The sequence below is a fragment of the Sylvia atricapilla genome, chromosome 4, assembly GCF_009819655.1.
Source record: "Sylvia atricapilla isolate bSylAtr1 chromosome 4, bSylAtr1.pri, whole genome shotgun sequence".
Lineage (NCBI taxonomy): Eukaryota > Metazoa > Chordata > Aves > Passeriformes > Sylviidae > Sylvia > Sylvia atricapilla.
Window position 1 is genome coordinate 38,774,593 of NC_089143.1, and position 19,427 is coordinate 38,794,019.

The following is a 19,427-nucleotide window of genomic DNA, read 5'->3' on the forward strand; positions in this document are numbered from 1 at the left end:
AAGAAGTGTGTGAAGTTACAATCCCACTTTGCTCATAGAAATTCCAGTAGGACTTAAACATATTACTCTGCAGAAAAGAATACCAGCAATTAGTATTAGTAATTAACTAATAATTATAATATTAATTAATAATAACTTGATGGTTTTTCTGGAAAAAAAAAAAAAACCGAAGTGTACGCTTGTACAAAATTGTGATAGCTTTTTTTAGTATTCCTCAGGGGATAGAATTTACTCAGTGTGTATGACTTAATTAAGAGTCCACAGAAAACCCTTCAGCACATCATCAGACATAGGCCATAAGTGTAAACAGCATTACTGTTATAACAGAATAGGTTGTTTTATACTAGTTTAATTGCATATCATGAAGTTTGCTTTGGTTTCTGAACAGGAACTCTTTTCAGATGCTTCGGTATTTTGGGCTTATCTATCTCAAAGCGTTTGAAATTTAACTCTTCTGCTACAGTGGTGCCTCATTCAAAATCCTTGGGATTTTTGGGCAAGGATACATGAAAATGAGAGAAACAAAATCCTGGTTCATCTAACTGTTATTGTATATATTTTTGTTCAGGAAGAGGGTAACAGGACTGAGCGCTTCAGCTCCACGCCGGAGGCTGTACAATGGAGTTTCAGAGCGGCAGGGGTGAGGTGAAAGCAGAGGGGCAGCCCGAGCGCAGAGCCCCGGGCCCGGCTCCTTCTCCCACATCCCCGAGCCCCACAGCCCCGGGCCCGCTCCTTCTCCCACAGCCCCGGGCCCCACAGCCCCGGGCCCCACAGCCCCGGGCCCCACAGCCCCGGGCCCCACAGCCCCGGGCCCGGCTCCTTCTCCCACATCTCCGGGCCCCACAGCCCCGGGCCCGGCTCCTTCTCCCACATCTCCGGGCCCCACAGCCCCGGGCCCGGCTCCTTGCCCCACAGCCCCGGGCCCGCTCCTTCTCCCGCCGGCCCGCGGCCCCCGGCGCTGACGTCACGCCGCTCTCCGGCACGCCTGCGCCCAGCGCGGAGCGAAGGGGCCCGGCCGGGAGGGAGCCGCGCTGCGGGAGGGAAGCGAGCCAGCGGCCGGGAGGTACCGGAGCGCACGTGGAACGCGTTCTCCCGTTCTGCTCCGGTGGCGGGGCGGCAGGCGCAGCCCGCGCCCGGCCCGGGGCGGGGGGCACACGCAGGGACGGCCCGGAGCGGCCGCGCTGCCACCGTGGCGCCGGCGGCGCGCACGAGTCGCGCGTCCCGGCGTCCCCCGCGGGCGCGGCCGGCGCGCTTCCCGCTGTCCGTGCCGAGGGCTCCACCTGCAGCCGGGCCCGCAGGAGCCCGCAGCGGCCGCGCCGCCGGCACGGCCCGAGGAGGGGAGGAAGGAGGCGCCGGGCTGCGGCAGGCACGGCTGCGGGGACCCGCTCGCCCTTGCTGAAAGGTGCCCTCCTTGGGCCGGCCCCAGACGCGGGGTCACGCGTTAAAGGGTTTGCTCTGAAAGAAGAGCAAAGGTGATAGAGGTACTTGCGTGAGCCTCTTGCTCCGAATATACCTGGTTTTCCCGTCCGTTATTTATCCAGGAAACGGCGGGTCATTACTCCTGCGGCAACTTTTTTCTCCCGAGTGACAACTCTGGAGCCCGCCTGGCGTGTCTGTGCTGAAGCGCAAACCGTACATTAGTGCGGTGCCAAAAGGCCCTGTGCCCCAGAGGCGAGTGCCTGGTTAATGCCCAGGGGCTTGCTGTGCCCCGAGAACTTGCCAGGGAAAGCAGACGCGTGGGTTGGTTTCAGGCATTTGCGAATACTTTGTGAGGGAAAAGGACAGACCGTCTGCTTGTTCAGACACTGTCACAGAAGACCAAAATCATCAGCTGTATGAGTTGGTGGTGCCCTGGTACACTTTGTACCATGTGCCGTTCTGATTATCTCTCATCCAGAAGGGTTTAATAAACCTCAGTGAGGCCAAGGGTAAGGACTCTTTAGTGAGATATTGAATAGCTTCCACATGCGTAGGAGTAACTGAATAGACCTGGAAGAGGATACAGGTGGAGAGGAAACAGTAAGGGGAAGGTATGAGGAGAAACGCATAGAATTATCTAATCAGAAAGCAAATTAAGAAAAAAAGGAAGTACTTTCCCACAAATAATAAAACTCGTTGCCTCGGGATGAAGACAGCATAATTGGGTTCAAAAAGGATTTATTCAAATGTATGGAAAAAGGATTCATTATTATTGCTTGCATTCTGCCTCTGTCACCTCAGGAAATCCCAAACAGCTGATTGGTTTCTAGAGCTTGCAGACTAAAAGATTATTCTACAGAAGTACTTTCTTTGTGTACTCCATTCTAAACATCAAAGCTAGCTACTTCAGAATAATTCTGTGTTTCAAAAAGCCTTTTTTTCTTTCTTCAAAAGCAGAAACAAAAAACCCCAGGCTAGCGGTAAAACACAGTCTGACAGTGTGAAACCAATGTAAATACAACAGTTTCAAATCATACTCAGTAACATTTGCACTGGTGGTGTCCAACACAGATACTTGGGATGGAGTGAGAGCTTGAGGCTAAATGACTGCAGCACAAGAATAGTGGTTGCAAGAACAATATAAATGCAACCAGCACATCAGCTTTGAATGAGCAGCTGAATGATACATTATGGCCTTTAGGTACATAAATCATACAATTCTTTAATTGAATAAGAGTTACCATCACTCTAGTATTGGAATGCTAGATTATATGCATGGGGTTTTTTTAATAGTTCAGAAATATTTAAGAATTAACTTTCATTTGTAGAAATGGTGTCTAATCTAGTTCAGCTGTTGATTTTGAATAAAAAATGAATATGTATGTATGGATGAAAACCAAATCACTAATGCTATAACCCACTGTTACAAATTGCTATGAACAGGTAAAGGCTGTGATGTTGATAAGAACAGCAGTTACTGTCTTGCTGTACTGGACATGAAGTTGATGGTTTATTTGCAGTCTGTGAATTCTTTTGAAGATGGGCAAGGTGTGTGCTGTTTTTGGAGGATCCCGTGGGATAGGCAGAGCTGTGGCAGAGCTCCTGGCACAGAAGGGCTGCCGCCTGGCCATCATTGCTCGGAACCTGGACGTGGCCCAGAGCACTGCCCGTGGCCTTGGTGGTACGTATGCTGCTGGGCAGTTATCTCCTCACTGCTCCCTGCAGAGGTGACTTGTGAAAATAGCAAACTCCCTCCCAGTTTAACTAGATGAAAAGGAAAATAAAGACTAAGAAGTATTAAAAAGCCAGCTGTATTGGTATGAGTTTGTTTTCACAACTCTCGTTGACAAAGTAGGTTATCTGTTTTATCTGCATGATGGGGGTTTTAAGATGAATCGAATTTTTTGGGGTCACAATAGAGGTGATGTGAATTGAGTCATCCTCAGCCCCTGAACAAGCCAGAACTGAGACCAGTCTGCTCATGCTGAACTTCCGATTTCAAAAGGCAAAAAAATATAAACCAAGGAATTGTCACGTAACTAATGAATACAATGCTTGAAAATCATCTTTGTTTGATTGTCTGGGGATTCAATGGGTTCCTTAAATTATAACTAGTTCCACATCTGTCTTGCAACTGAGTTCATACATTCTGAAGAAGGTTTATGAATTAAATACAGCTTTGACTGTTTATTTTGACATTATATATATTTCAATACAGCAGGACATCTGGCACTTAGCTGTGATGTATCCAGTGAACGAGAAGTCCAAAAGACTTTTGAGGAGGTGCAGAGGAATTTGGGTCCCATTAACTACTTGGTTAATGCAGCTGGGATCAACAGGTTGGTTACTCTTTCCAAGACTATAGGTAATTCTAGATGAAGGCAGCTCACGGGAAGGTGCTCTGGCCCTTTGTGCTTAGTAAAAGTGCTGCTAATGAGCACATCTGAAAACAATAAGTGCTTGCCAGTATTTTGTTCCTGATGGCAGTAAAATGCTAACAGATTATAAGCTTTCATTGTAGTTTCTGCATTCTGAGTTTGAGATCCCCCTCCGTTCTTCCACATTTTTCCCCAGAATGGTCTAAACCAGTGCCTGATACGGCTCTGCAAAAGAGGCTCTGTGGCCAGAAACATGGCTAACGTGTTTTTTGCTGTTTGAAGTTCTTGCAGCGTTGTCATTTTGAATGCTTGAATGTACGGAACCACACCCCCATTAATATTCTGTCCAACAGTCTATTTTTATGAGTAAACATGATCAGGGGGTTGTTCAGTCAATTCTTTGGTTTTTTTTGGTTGGTTTGCCAGGGACGGTTTGTTATTGAGAACCAAGACTGAAGATATGATAGCCCAGATTCACACTAACCTTTTGGGAACAATGTTGACATGCAAAGCTGCTGTAAAGGTCATGATTCAACAACAGGGAGGTGCTATTGTCAATATAGGTAAGTTGCTTGTGTAAGCCGGTGGAGTTCTGTGTACTAGTCTTCTAGAAATATTTAGCAGGTATAACATACTACATTACTTGTTACAATTTACTTATTTTCCTTTTCCTTGTATTTAGACATTCTATATTTAGCATTTCTTTATGAATGCTTATTCTTTTGTGTAATTTCAGCAACTTCTAGATAGCTTTTTTCAGTAATATATTTTATTGAAAAAAAGAACCTTGCTATTCTTAACCAATTCTTTCAACATCTAAATCTGCCAGCTGCTGGCTGTTAACTAAGAATTGATAGGTACAGTCAGTTTCTTTCTTGCTTTATTTAATCTGAGCAAGGATACTTTTTTTAGAAGAGTTTTGATTTTACTGTCCTGGTGCCTGTCGGTCAGCATAGATACATGGATTGTACAAAAATCACAGCTAATGGGGAGATTTGCTTATCCTAGCATGCTAAATTGCATGAAGTTACGCATATTTTACTCTTTCCTTGTGATGTCATTTTTCATTCCAAGTTTAAAACCAAAATGACAAAGCTAGTACAACATTTCAAGTTACCCATTTAATCTTCTCTTTGATGTTTCTTTATTTTAGGGAGTATTGTAGGACTGAAAGGCAACTCTGGTCAAAGTGTGTATAGTGCTACCAAAGCAGGATTAGTTGGATTTTCACGCTCTCTTGCTAAAGAAGTAGCAAAAAAGCAAATTCGAGTCAACGTTGTTGCTCCAGGTTAGTTTTTGAGGAATTCCTGCACCCTTGACTGTTGCAATTCACTAAGACTGTGGCTATTTCTTCTACTCTGAAAGTAACTTAAGACAAACTTCTGTTATTTTCTTTAGCTTTGTATATAAATATTTTTAATGTCTTTTGTATGTTTTAAGTATGATAAATTTTAGAAAGCCTTCAGTCTTTTTAAGGAACACTGAGAAATTTGGAAGAGTGAGTCTACCCATTCCTCGATCCATAATAAACATCTTTTTTTTTTCATTGTTTCTTCTTCAAAACTTGCTGTCCTTGCAGATGGAGGGATTAGATCTAATTAGAGACAGAGAGCTACCCTTGTCTCCAACTGGAGAATTTTGTTTGTTAGTAGGGAAACATGGTAGACCATGAGAAAGCTGTCATAAAAGCACCCCTGTGTTTCTGTAGTAAAAAGGAGGGAATCTTGAAAGTTATTTCTGTGAGTAAAGGCTGTGATTTCATAAGATGATCTAGTTCAAGCAAACTGCCACCCTTAAGGAAAATCCCTTCTGTATCTTCTGAATTTTTCCACTCATAATGGTGTTCACTGCTGCTCACCTTCTACTATTTCTGATGCCTTTCAGAATTCTGCATGAATGTGTTCAGATTCTGAATTAGGCAGGAAAAATACTTTAATTCTTTAGTGAGTTGAGTAGCTCATCCACAGCCATCATAAAGGGGCAGAGTTTTACAGTAGAAAGCACTTTCCCTTCTTGATGGCAGCTAGAAAGCAGGTAAGATCAGCTTTTTATAAAGCTGCAGCTTGTTTGTAGAGTCGTGCAGCAGTAGGAATGCCAAATCTCAGAAAATGGAAAATTGTAAAAATGGTCCTTCAAAAATGTCAAGAGTTATTCTTCAAATGAATGCTCTAATAGAAACTATGCAAGCACTGCCATAAGTTCTAAAATAAAATGCAAACATTTTAAAGTCTGAGAGGGTTTGTTGCCAGACATTTTGTGCTCATGTTTTAATTGAGAATGTTTTGGTGAGATGAGTATATTTTGTCTCTCATAAAAGTGCTATTAAATATAGTTTTTGGACTGAATTATAGTTACCCTTTCTTGTTTGGTTGTTTGGTTTTGTTTGTGTTTTTTAAATGCACTTCTGTAGATCTCTGCATTTTGATTATTGTGTCACTGCTTCCAAAATGGAAAGGTATTTTATTGGTTAGGTAAAATAGTGGTCTTGGCCATCAAATGATGTGGGCTGCTTTGGGAGACTTTGGAGAATGGTAGCTGCTGCTGAATCCTGGTACTAGATTTCACTTTGTAAGATTCATTGGGAAATCGACTGGATAAATTTAGTCAAAGGTTAGATAACCCTTCATATATCTCTCTGCTCTTAGGCTTTATTCGCACAGAGATGACAGCTCATTTGGAAGAAGATCAGTTGAAGAAAGCAATTCTCCTTGGAAGATTTGGAGAGCCTCATGAAGTTGCACAAGCTGTTGTCTTTCTTCTAGAATCCCAATATGTAACAGGGAGTGTTCTGGTTGTAGATGGAGGCTTGCACCTTATGACCTAAGTATTACCTCGAATAAATGACTGCTTTAATGTCATGATGGTAATATATAAATATATACTAAATAAAGGGAGAGGGTTGGAAATCGTTTGAAGATTGATGTACATAATTGACTTCGTCTTATTTAGTCAGAGGAGAAATTGGGCAGCAGTGAAGTGCAATGTGTGTGTTTAGCTGCCTGAAAGAGTCTGTTTGGTATTACAAAGTCTGTGTATGAAACAATTTGAAAAAGATCTGGTTTTGATACAGTGATAGCTTTAATAATGTGCTGATACATTTTTAAAGCACTTTATTTTTATAAACTCCTGTTTTCTAATTTGAGATAGAATGAGATTTTATTTGCATTATGTTACACAAAGGTTAATAAAGTGCAGAGACATGTTTATTGGGTGGCAGGTAGGATTGCATCAAGTTTTTCAAGTAAGGCAAAGATTATAAACTGCATAGTTTGGCATTCTTATCAGTTAGTACCTACAAAGTAGCAAGGAGTTTCCTTTGAGCTTTGTTTGTTTGTACCTAACACTACAAAGCTAGGAACTTCTAGATCTTCAGCATACCTGAATTAAATCTTTGGAAGATTTAATTATATGCAGTGTGTTTTTATAAAGACAAAGCCTACTCGGTTCCATGCCTGAATATATGTACAGTACTCACTCAATCCAGTGGCTCTTGTGTGTGCCCATCAAAGGACTGCTTGAGCACTGCTAATCCTGTCATATTCTCAGCTTGAGCTGCACACTCGCTGCTGAACACTGCAGCTGCAGACCTTGCTGTGTAAGACACTTTGCAAGGACTCAGTAGATGTTTAGAACATGTATCACTTCCAGAGCATGAAGTTAACGTGTTTTGTGTTTTGCTCTGTATCTTCATGAATACTCAGTTCAGCTGTTAAGTTGATGCTCCCTCATATGTATGTATAGTCAATAAAATAGCCATTTATTTTATTTAAAGCAACTTTTGAAGCAGAGTAATTATATTATAATGTAAATGATTCTGAGTGTTCCTGTCTTGCTGAAAACTTACCAAATGTTTGACCTCAGGCTTTTCTATTGAGCTCAAGTAATTTTTCATAATTTATGTTTTTATTATCTCTGAAGAAAACTATGAATGTGGTTCAGGACCTTCATTTCTTAGCTCTCTTGTTCATTGCATCATGATCCAGATGTTGATTCAGCTTTTGAAATTACTTCCCATCTTGGCACACGCCACAGTACAGAAAGAAGAGATCTCGCTGATGATAACTGACTCTTTAAAGTTGGAGATTGTCTTCATTTGTGCAGCTGAGAAATTTTGTCTTTGTGCCAGAAAACAGTGCATGTTCAAGCTTCTTGCAGGTATGTATTGAGAAATAATACAAGGAGTACATGTATGATCAGGAGATTTTACAGTTGGTTGTGCTACTCACATTGGAATATAAAATAGCACTAGAAGTAATCCATCCAGGAGTCCTTATCTTCCTGTTATCACTGTTATGTGTCATGTGTGTCTTTGCACCAAATATCTAAGTGCTAATTATGTTTTTCCTTGATAGAAGGAGTTGGCCAGAGAATATATGAATTTTTTTCCAAGGGCACTAGAGGTGAGGAAGGACAGCTGGTACATTTTCACAAGTCAAGTAGGAATATGTCAGTGACTTGGCTGCTGCCTATACCCGTCCTTGGTATTTTAAAAACAAACTCTGTGAGACATATCTTGACCAAAAGCCAAACCTAAGAAACTAGAAATAATTTTCTGTTAGTGAGTTCTGACCCTAATTATTATCCATTTTTTTTTAATTTTTTTTTTTTTTTTGGGTAAGGGAGCTGTTAAATAAGTTATTGGCAGTGGAATTTTTAGTTTACATTTGCAATTAAAACCTGAAATAATGTGAAATAATGTTGTCAGAAGAATCTCAGCATGCCACAGAGTAATTTCTTTAAAGTTCCAGAATATACCATGTTTTTATTATTGCTGTTGCCATAGGACCAGACTGAAGTGTTGGGATCTTTAAATCATACTTTTAAAAAGCTTTTTCCCCCTCTTTTCTTCGAACTGGTAAATTGGAACTGAGAATTGGTTAACATGATCCTGTCTGGCCTGGTGTGATGTCCCAGACAGGTGAAGTAGGGAATGTGCAGGGTAGGTAACAGATCAGGCATGTGTCTCCTTAGAAGACTTTGGTACCTCCACCAGTTTGTGGCTGGGATGTTTGAACCTACCAGTGGGTAGCTCTGGGAACCCTGCAAGCATTAAATACAGCCCTCTGGTGCTCTTTCTGTTTTGCTTTTGAATTTGTAGACCTCTGTCTTACCCTGCCTGCCTTAACTGTGTCCGTTTTGTACTGAGGAGTCATATTTCTTCTAATTGCACATTGCTGGAGAGCTCTTTTGTATCTTTGTTGAATTTTGCTTTACTTTTCCATTTTCTCAAGGAAGGAGCAACTGGTAGAACTTCTTGCTGAATTCACTGTGGATCTATTTAAAAAAAATTAAATTGTTCTATGTTTTGTTTTATACTGTTTCCAAAAGTGATGCTTAAGTGTCTTGCTTTTTCCTAACCTTTGCACTTATATTTTCAGAAAAATAACTCAGTCCCAAATAATTAATAGTCAACTTGGAGTCTATTTCCATATATATGTACAAAAGTCTGAATTTTTGTATTTTTTTCAGCATGAATTGTTCTCAAATATCTACAGTTTTAACACCTATTTCCTCAGTGAAATGATTCTGCAATTTTTAAATTCCTTAATCCCTTTGTTATTTTCAGTAACTTAGTGTTACTGGAGTACACTGTTGCATTCAGAAACTGCTGTTTCAGAATCCTTAGAAATAGGTTGTGCTTTCCCTGCCCCAACAGAGGAACTGAGGTGTTCTGTTGGCACTGCACATTCTTAGGGAAGAACAACTGCTGATTCATGCCCTTTGTCTTCTGTCTTTAAACAATTACTGATATGGCAACTTCTTTTGGCAGCACAGCAGCTTTAATAGTTTTTGGCAAGGGAATGTGTCAGGTGCCTTTTAGAATTTCAAGCATGCACCATTATTAGATCTCCGTACTCTCATCTCTTTTAAGTTCTTCTTTAGAAGAACTCTAAAATGTTTATCAAACATGACTTTCCTTCACAAAAGCAACTGCGTATGTTTATCCTGTTGCTTTCTTAGCTTTAGAATAGTTTCTGGCACTTTGCTGTGTATAGAAAAATACAAGTAGTCGTTAGTTCCCTGGATCCCTCTGGAATCACTTAAAAAGCAAGTGGTCCTTCCACGCACTGAAGTCACAGAAACTTGCTGTCACTTTTGCCAGCTTCCAGTCCCTTGATAATGAGGCAGGTTACACTCAGAAGTTTCATGCTGCAGTTACTTGGTTTCTTTTAGAACTGGGGAGTGATAGTCCCCATCTTCCTTCATTTGTCCCTTTTTCCTTTGTAACCTCTCCTGATATTTTGCTCTGAGGACTAAAACCTTCAACGAGTTCCCTGTGAAGGTTCTCCTCAAGTTCCTGAATTGTACCAAAAAGTGATCACGGGGATTTGTTCAAAGTCTGGGGATTTTTTTTCCTCAGTGGTCTTTCCTTCCCTGACCACTTTGCTTTTTACTTTGATCATCTGCTTGCCTTGCACAGGCACGGCTCCTGTTCCTGGGGTGCTGGTCACTGTCAATGCTCTTTTGCAGATTATTCCTCAGCACTCTGATCTGGCTGTAAATGTTACAGTCGCTGTAAATTCATTGACTGATTCCATTTGACTCCTAAAGATAGACTGTTGGTTTTACAAAGGTTAATATGTTGAAATGCTAGGAGGTTCCCCCTCCTCACGAAAATGGATTTAATTTGAGGTGTGTAAAGTCATTGTACTGAAGTTCAGTACATTCAATCTTAGTGTTGTCATTGGGCACTGCATCTTAATTTTGACTTGTCTTTTTGGCTTAATTTAAATATTTTCTTATTATATAATGCTTCTTTTTTGTGGAAGTCTGTGGTAGTGGACTTCTGTCTTTATTAATAAACTTGGTCAGTTGACTTACAGAAATAAAAGTCACCATTAAAAAATCACTATTTGAAAATAGCATTTTGGCTCAGGCTTTGTACAGTCAGGGTTACCACAGCCAGAGTTGGGTGGGCCTGATCAGCTGCATGAAGAAGAATATATTAAAAAAGTGATCTTGGCCTCTTCAGTGTGACATTTATCCAACATAGTCACGATTGCTGTCTGTCATCACAGTTACATTGCTGGCTTAGACGTCTCAGATGTCATAGCTATGGCCACCATCTTAATGCTAGATACCAATACTGTCCAGTAACAGTTTACCTTGCTAGGTTTGGAAATTCAGTATTTGATTGGATGATTTCATATATTGATGTTTACTTTTATGACTCTTCTATATATTTTGTATCAATATCTTACTTTTTTATCTTCTGTCATATTTCTAGTATGTTTTGTCACTGTCCTTGATTAAAAGTAGACATTCGGGCTTTACATCGTGTGCTGCTGGCATTTATAGCAAACTGTATATAAATGTTTGGGTTTTTTTGCATGTGGCTGTTTGTGAGTCAGACTGTGCACTTCACACGCACAAATTACTTACAGTCATTTCTCAATTGAATTTTGAAAACTTCAGTTCAATATCTTACTAGAAGTGCGTAGTTTCTGTGACTCCATTCCTCATGGAAGTGGGAGAATGTGCTCTTACCATCTGATGTTTCTTCACCCACTATGTTGCTTTAAACTCTCCTCTAATCTCTTATGTACCAACATTTTTTTTGCCTTTTATTTCTCTTTCAGAACTGATTATTTTATGGATTCCTACTACTTCATGTTTCTGCAGTTTCTAAAGAATCTGTAGTCCTCTTCCTCCAACTGTTTTTTCAGGCATGCATTGAACCCTGGCCTCATCCACCTAGTCTTGGGAGCATTTAAAGAAGGCTGCAGTGCAAGTCTGGTCTTCACCTTACTCTGTGTTTTATTCCAGATCTTTTCTCTTGCTCCACCCCATGTCCCTGGTTTCTACATGGCCTTTCACTGCCACCACAGCATTTTTAAAGACACTATCAAGGCATGATTTGAGGGTGGCTGCTTTTGCAGCTGTCATTTAATTCAGTCCTCTTATACAGCAGCTCTCTTTCTGACTCACCCATAATTATTGGTTTGAGTTTTTACTCAGCTGGTTTCCTGCTTCAGAGAGGATATCCTTGCTAAAAGAAGGTTGTGTACTGCACTATTTACTCATTTCTGTGATCTGCCTTGTCACTGCCAAGTTAGGAAACCTAAAATTGTTCTTCTGTTGGTTTTGAGTTTGATTCAGTTCAAAGTTCATAGGTAGTGTGATTTGCATGTTCTGGGGTTTGAAGCACATTGTGGACATAGAAAGTTAATTGTTTTGTATGTCTTCTCTGCATTGTCGTAATGTTTGGGAAGATGATGGATTTTTTTTTTTTTTTCATCTTTTGTACTAGGTAGGTCACTGGAGCCTTACTTCTGCTATTCTCTAAAGAAGTCTGCTTGTAACATAGAATTTGCTGTAGTCTAACACAGTCTTCTCTTGCTGTTGAAGCATCTGTTGCAGTTGATGGGTTAGATGGGGCTCTGAGCAACATAGTCTAGTGGGAGGTGTCCCTGCCCATGGCAGAGGGCTTGAACTAGATAATCTTTAGGGTTCCTTCCAACCCAAGCCATCTGTGATTCTTGATTATTGTCAGTAAAAGTTTGTAGCAGGACACATAAAATGTTCATGAGGTGGTTTTGGTTTGGGATTTTTTAACATATTACAGCTGTGTGGAGGAGCTCTGGTGGGGAACGGCTTTTGCAGACTGCGGTAACAGATGTATATAGTGTTGGCTGAGAAGGTGCATGCTGAGTGAGTTCGGGTTGTAGCCCGTGAAGAGATTTCACCGTGGCCTCTGGAGGGCAGTCTATCCTAAGGCATTATTGTATTGGCAATGACTTGGCGAGTAAACCTGTATTGTTTTAGGGAAGTGGAGTTGCTTGTGTAGATGCAAAGCTGATGGCTGGTATCCCTGTTACTGGTTTTGTAAAATCCAGTTACATATATCCTGAGCAGCTTGGGGGTTGTAAGGCATGACTTTTAAAGATGAAAAGGATTTCCTACTGAGATAGTGAAATTTGGATAGAAAGTGGATATCTAAATCCCAGCCTGCAAAATCTCTTAGTTACATTATTACTTACAGTTAAAACATACATTGCAATGATTATTTATTGCTGTAAGACAAATTTTCCTACTTTGATGTGTTGCACACTGTGAGGTTGTATTGCATGATCCTGAAATATATATTGCCTGTTGCAATTCTTTTTCTGGAAGAACAGTGTAGTTCATTTAAGTAAAGCAAATGAAAAATGAACTCTTCAAGGCCAGGTGCACCCACTTGATTCAGTTAACCAGTGTTTGAAAAGGCAGGTCAAGTGTGATTGTGGAGAGAAGTCACTGGGTGTGCTTAGTGCCTGAAGAAGTAAGAACTCTGGTATGTCCCAAGTTGTATTTAATTTTCACATACACATTGTGTTCAATTTCAGATCATATGCAAAAGGTTCCTTTTTTGCTGTAGATGTCTGTTAGTAAAAAATGCTACCCGTACTTTGCCAGACATCTTTGGATCAGCATGACTATAATCACAACTATTCTGGTATTTTATGGTTTTATTTTTATATTAACAGCTCGTATCTGTTAAGGTCTGGGATGTGTTTTGTTCATTGTAGGTAACAAAACTGCCAGTCTGAGTATGTTGGTTTCCAATGCAGTGAGACAACACTGGTAAAAGCCACCAAAGCTCATTTGGTATCATTACACACACACTAGGGCAGTGACAGTGGGAGCGTGGGGGGCAGATGTCACTGAACAAATGGAGTTGTGTGGATGTTCCTCAACATTTCCCAGGCTGCTGGCTGATGGTACTGAGGTGCCCTTGCACATGTAGTGTGCTGATGGGTTTGAAATTGCTGCATGATTTTGATCAATTTGATTAAGAATAACTGCAAATATGGTTATTTGGTAACTGAGGATATGGTACTGCTAAAGCTTGTTAGTGAAGCAGTTTGATGGTCTGTGAATTCTAACTTGCAGATCTCCCAGCTCGGTATTTCTAATGCTGAGTGCACTAAACTACATGTTCCAGCTCTGTGCTGGAGGCTGTACTGTCAACACCTGGATGCCAATGACCTGTTGAAAGCCCTCAGCTGCAGTGTTTTAATTCTGCTCCTTTCAATATGACCTTTTATCCTACTTTTTCACATAGTTGGTAAATTTCTACTGAAAACTTCTTGCAACATCAGAGAAAAGAAGAAATACAGTAATTTATCATGTTTTGTTTGGATGTCATGTACGATTTTTGATGGTGAATTGTCCCTGTCAGCAGCAGACTGGAACTGAGTCCATTCTCTGCAGCTCTTGTAGCTCTGTTGCTGGAATGCATATTTAGAACAGAGAGCAGTTGTAATTTTATAGTTCACCATAATTTTCAGGACACCATGGCCTTAATTTGCAGTAGATTACAGGTGCATTGTCTGTTTTCTTATTTTCAGCACCTTTTGCAGTAGCTCAGAAAGGTCCTGTTAGTTAGTCTGGGTTTTGTACCCTCAGTTCTCTACAAATACTCTATGATGTCTGGGCCAAGAGTTGTCCAAAAAAAGCTTGACAATATGTTTCCCTGAAACTGTGTTGTTAAACACACAGGAGAGAAGTCCTACCATGATCCATTTGGTGTGATGAGATTTGTAGAGCTCCTTCTGCAAGTGTTGTAATCATTTTGTGCACTGGCCATGTACTGGTTTTTTTTTTCTGCCTTCTTCTTCTGCAGCTGTTTCTCGACCATTTATGCTACTACAGAACTAGAAAGCGATAGCAGTTACAAGACTTGGCCAGTCCCCAGGGTTACAACTGTTCCACTGCAGTTGTTTGATAAAGCTCAAAATTTCTCCTTCTATGTGGTGTTGAACTGGAGTTCATCTCCATCTGTATGCTGCTGAAATCATTGCTGTACAGGTACTGCTGCTCGTTGTGTGGCTTTTGTGCTTGAGACGTGACTGAGCGTTATGTTCAAACACATTTTTATTAGAGATGCAGTGCAGTATTAGATAATTTTGTGCTTTAATCACTTCTGTTAAGAGAATGCAGAGTGGCTTAATTTAGAGTTGCAAGCTTTAAGAGCAGTGAAAGAATACTGTGTGCTGTCTGGAATACATTGTAAATTCCTTGGGGCAGGAACTGTGTTTCCATCTGCCTGATGTGTTTTATGTGCTCATATTTCTGTTCACACAGAAAATCTGTGCAGAGGGAAGGCTGTTTCTTTTAGTTCAGGAGAATGAGATAAATGTCAGTAAATTCTAGCACTTGCATGTACATTTGAGTGGTGAGGGAGGGAATTGGCCGATATGCATAATCCAAGCAGGCATTTCTAGTCCACACATGAATTTCTCTATAGTGCATGGTGTGGGTTTGGTAGCTGGGTCATGCAGTCAGAGCACACAGCTCTTCCCCTCAGCATCATGGCATGTTGGATAATGTGAGCTCATGAAATTTGTTTGGGCTACTTTGCAGAGGTGAGGATGTAGCAGTCCAGATGTGGGGGATCAAGGCATTTCTTAGCATACACCCTAAGTGAATTAAAATAGACTTTGAAAGTGGTGATACAGAAAGAAACAATGATTTATAAGCTAGGGTTTCAAGTTGGACTGGTCTTGATCCCAAACCACCAGTTAGCTGTGATGGAAGCAAATTGTGCATGTTAACTAATTGTTGCTATTGCCTTAAAGCTGTAGGATAAAGGCACAGTGTGCTAAGGTACACCACCAGCTGAAACCTTCATGCACGTGGAATTTTGCACCTCACTGTTGGTATTCTTGACAGGGGTTTCTGTTGTCATCCTGATTGTTGCTGCATCGAGTCTTTGATTGCTATGAATATGCTTGGACTGATCAGCTTCCAAAATAATTTGAAGTCTTCCCGTTCCTAAACTGGAAGTCTCACAAAAAGTCAAGGCTCCTTTTTATAGTTGTAAAAAATGACAAAAGTACACTCTCAGGTCACACTGTCCATCTTTGGCTTACGTGGAAGATTAAACTTTTGGAAGTTACTTTGGTGCTTCCAAGAATTTTTGCTTTTTGGCTTGAGAAATTCATTTGCTTGTGCCAGGCTTCTATCTCTGATTTTGTAAGCCCAAACAGTCCCAGTAACTAAGGAACAGCACAGCTGAATGTTTTCATAAAAACAATGTTGCTGCTTAGAGATGTGATTTACTGCTTAAGTGTGTCTGTACATATATACAGAGGCAAAAAGTGATGATGACCTCATCTTCAACAAGCTCAAAAAGCAGTCTATTTTTTAGTCCCCAAGCTAAACGTCCTGTGAGCAGACACAACTCCAGTGACTTCAGCTGCAGTGTCACTGTTAATGCCAGTGCTCACTTAATTGCTGACATAAGCTGTTTGTAGTGATCAATGCTTGAAATGTAAACACACACCCCCCCACCCCCAAAAAAGGTTCATCTTGCATCTTTCCTGGTATCTTCACATTGAAAAAAGGAGAAACTAGTTAATAGTCAGGATTTTGTAACTAAATCTGATTTTTTTAAAAAATTCTGATATTGTCTTTTTATCAGGCACTTAAATGTAACAGTGCTCAGACTATGCCTTTTACAGAATCAGCTGTAAGTGATGACATTTTGCAATTATTAGAAATACAAAACAGACCTGCATATTTTCTAACCTATTAAAAAAAAGTATCTTCCAGCTCTTCTATTTGGCAAAAGTTTCTCAGAATTTATGAGTAATGTTCCTCTGTTCTGTTCAAACAAGATTCCAGGTCACAAGCAGATTATTCTGATAAATTCTAGTAGTTTTTAGATGCTGGATATAGGCCTCATTTAATCTGTATTCATAATATTTAAGATTTCCGAATCTTACACTTGAATGCTTGTACCAGAACAATTATTAATCTTTACCAGAAGGAAAACTTTCTATTTGTGTAATATTTATTGATGTTAAACCCACATTATATCAGCACAACAGTCCAAAGTAATGATAATACATTTTTATAAATACAAATAAAAGGTGGCAAAATAATGCTAGTGAAGCTAAACAAAAAAGTAAATTAGCATGTCACAGTTGAGGAAAATTTGGCAGAAGATATGACATACTTCTAGAATAAAATCAGATTATTCCCACCTGACAGACTACGACGTTAATCTAGATTAACCATCCCCAGTACTAGTCATATCCTGCACCAGAATAGTACTACCTTGTGTGCTAAAGTTTATTAGTCACTAAAAACAAAACAAACTTTGTGTACTTACAAAGCAATACACATGTAGCAGTAATGCAATATATGGTGTACACAATTACAAAATTAAAAAAAAAGAACAACAAACAAACCCCTAAGTACAGGACTTCTGAATAAATGAACTGAGATAAAAGATTTCAACACTTTTATTATAAATAATGAAAGATACCATATATGTGCTTCATATAAGGAATACAGTGTTTTCCTTTCCTAGCAAAGTATCGTACCTCGTACCATCAAACACTCATTTTCATTCTCAGGCCTAGTAATTCTTCCATCCATTCTCCTTCCTTCCCCTTCAACTGAAATTCATTTGGTTCTAATTTAAAACTACCTAGTCAGGTGTGACTTAAGTGGGGCTCCACTTCCAAGCGGATTTGCCTTGCTTTCTGTAAGCAGCCTTCAGGCTTTTCACCTATGGTGCACAGACTCTACCCCTCAAAAGAGTTGACATTTGCCTGCAGTCAGGAGAAGGAAAAAATAAAATCTACTAGACACATGTTAAGAAGAAAAAACAAAAAGCAAATTGGATTTTTTTGCCTATCTTAATTTTCTACTTCCTCAGATTTGCAAACCTATCACCTGTGGTGTATGCTTTTTTGCAGAGATCTGTATTGCAGTTTCAACCCATTTTTCACTTACTGTACATTTCTAAAATCCTCATACATATTACACAAGCTTTAAACAGTCAAACATCCCATACATACACTCTCTTGTTTTCAGCTCACCTTACAATTTCAGAATCCTGAATGGGAGTACTACAAGATTACACACTGCTGGAAATCCGGAGTTCCAACCTCTTGCCCAGTCCTCCTCCCACCCCTTGCAGTAACTCACTGCAGTGGTTTATACTATCAGCATTTTTTTCCCAATCTAGTTACCTATGTGTAATCTGGAGTAGATTGTTATTATGTGTCAACTCTTCTTGGTTGTCCTGCAGAAGTAAAATTACTTCTGCTCAGACTCCATTGCTATATGTCTGTAAATAAGCCTCCTCCGAGATGGCAAAAAGAAAAAACACAAATGAATTGAAAGTTAGGGTGTTGTTGATGTCCATGCTAACAGCAGTGAAAGAAAGATTTTTTTTTTTCATTGTTGAATGGAAAGCAGTTTGCAGAGATACAGCATTTGCTTACATTTCTTTTCCTTGTCCCTTCCTGTTTTATTCTTACAATATTGCACTTGTTCATCGTAGCTGTCAGAATGTGTAGCCATTTTAGAACTGTTGATAACCCTAGAAGAAAACATCCTGCACCGTTAAGATTGTGTAGCATCTACTTACTGCTTATGAAGGTTATGTAGTGAAGAATCTTTCTCTCTGATGCATTTTGGCCTCTATGAAAAGGATTATGAAGCAACATCAGTTAAGGAACTGGTGAGTGTGATTTGTTGTGCAATGTGTACATTTCTATTAATAATCTATCTATTCTTCTAATTTGGTATAATGAATAAGGAATATATGGTTACTGTGTTTGTTGTTTATCTTTTGTACATGAAGGTGTCTGCCCTTGCATAAAGTGACATAGGAGTATCATTGGTCAAGGCAATGGCTTTCAGTGTTTCTGCTTTGAAAGAAAATGATGGAAGCGGCAGTTGAATCTACAGATCATCGCTCTCTACCAGGCCAGGCTGCATTGTCAGGTGCACGGGGTTTGCCTCCGGCTGGAAAGCTGCTTTGATGTCTAGTCCTTGGTCACAGAGAGCAGCGTACCGGCTGGCTGAGGGCCGCACCTTCTTTGGCTTGGTCTGCTGAGGGGGTTGTTGCCACTGAGCTGGAGATGAAAAAGGAAAGAAAAAGTGTTAGCCTTCCTGAACTGTGCACCTACGTGTGCCAGGTGCTCAGTCAACCCTTTGTGAAGGAGATGGTAATTTCTGAGAAGCAGAAAACCATTTATCAAAGGTAAATTTTTTTTTTCATTTCTTGGCGTTGTGTTTTGGGGTATTCTCTCAGCATCTAGTTTCACCTTCAAATGTGGTAAGTAAATACAATGGTCTGTGTTACTTTTTGGCATTGTTTTCTATATTTCCTTGTGCCACTGAGAAGGTTGTCAGCAAGTGGGTTGTTTCTGTGCACTCCTGTTACAGTAACAGGCCTGTTCTAGGGTTAGTTGTTGCATATAAAAGGAAATAATCTGGCTGCCATTGCCACCCCTTGTATGCTGAAGAATGCTGAGCCAAATTCCCACTTCCAGCACCACCCCAGAAATCATCCTTTATCAGTCTCTCCCCTTCCCCCTCTTCCTTAATTCTTGCTATGAGACTGGTAAGAGATACTTTTTACAGAAAACATTCACTATGTATGGGGCTGCTTTGGAACAAACTGAGTAATTAAGCAGAAAGCCATAAAAACATCTACCACACTTTTGGTAGCTTGTCACAGGTGTATTACAGACTAATGTACAAAAGAATACAAAAGGTTAGGGAAGTGCCAGCAAAACAAAAGTAATTATGATCCACAAAAATCATCTGAGCATGCCGTTATCTGTTGTTAATTAGCTATATTTAATTACTAAGCAAAAACAGAAAGCATGCAAGCTTGTTTTG

At 40.2% G+C, this 19,427-nt stretch overlaps 2 protein-coding genes across 2 annotated transcripts in view; one reads left to right on the top strand and one right to left on the bottom strand.

Moving 5' to 3' along the window:
• The first annotated feature begins 1,021 nt into the window (after window positions 1-1,021).
• Window positions 1,022-7,632, top strand: CBR4 (carbonyl reductase 4). Its single transcript, XM_066317616.1, has 6 exons — window positions 1,022-1,063; window positions 2,959-3,100; window positions 3,638-3,758; window positions 4,224-4,360; window positions 4,951-5,085; window positions 6,443-7,632. The coding sequence occupies exons 2-6, from the start codon at window positions 2,959-2,961 to the stop codon at window positions 6,619-6,621; spliced, it is 714 nt and encodes a 237-aa protein (XP_066173713.1). The 5' UTR covers window positions 1,022-1,063; the 3' UTR covers window positions 6,622-7,632.
• Window positions 7,633-16,553: 8,921 nt separating this feature from the next.
• Window positions 16,554-19,427, bottom strand: part of PALLD (palladin, cytoskeletal associated protein) — a 179,348-nt gene continuing 176,474 nt past the window's right edge. Inside the window, 1 exon segment of the mRNA XM_066317618.1 lies at window positions 16,554-18,655. Within this exon segment, the coding sequence (XP_066173715.1) occupies window positions 18,483-18,655 (173 nt within the window). The 3' untranslated portion in view covers window positions 16,554-18,482.

What these genes read in the sequence shown, in the direction of transcription:
- CBR4 (XM_066317616.1), top strand. Translation starts at nt 2,959, where the DNA reads ATGGGCAAGGTGTGTGCTGTTTTTGGAGGATCCCGTGGGATAGGCAGA. An exon ending in AGGTGCTATTGTCAATATAG is followed by an intron (nt 4,361 to 4,950) that starts GTAAGTTGCTTG and finishes TCTTTATTTTAG; the next exon opens with GGAGTATTGTAGGACTGAAA. An exon ending in AGTCAACGTTGTTGCTCCAG is followed by an intron (nt 5,086 to 6,442) that starts GTTAGTTTTTGA and finishes CTCTGCTCTTAG; the next exon opens with GCTTTATTCGCACAGAGATG.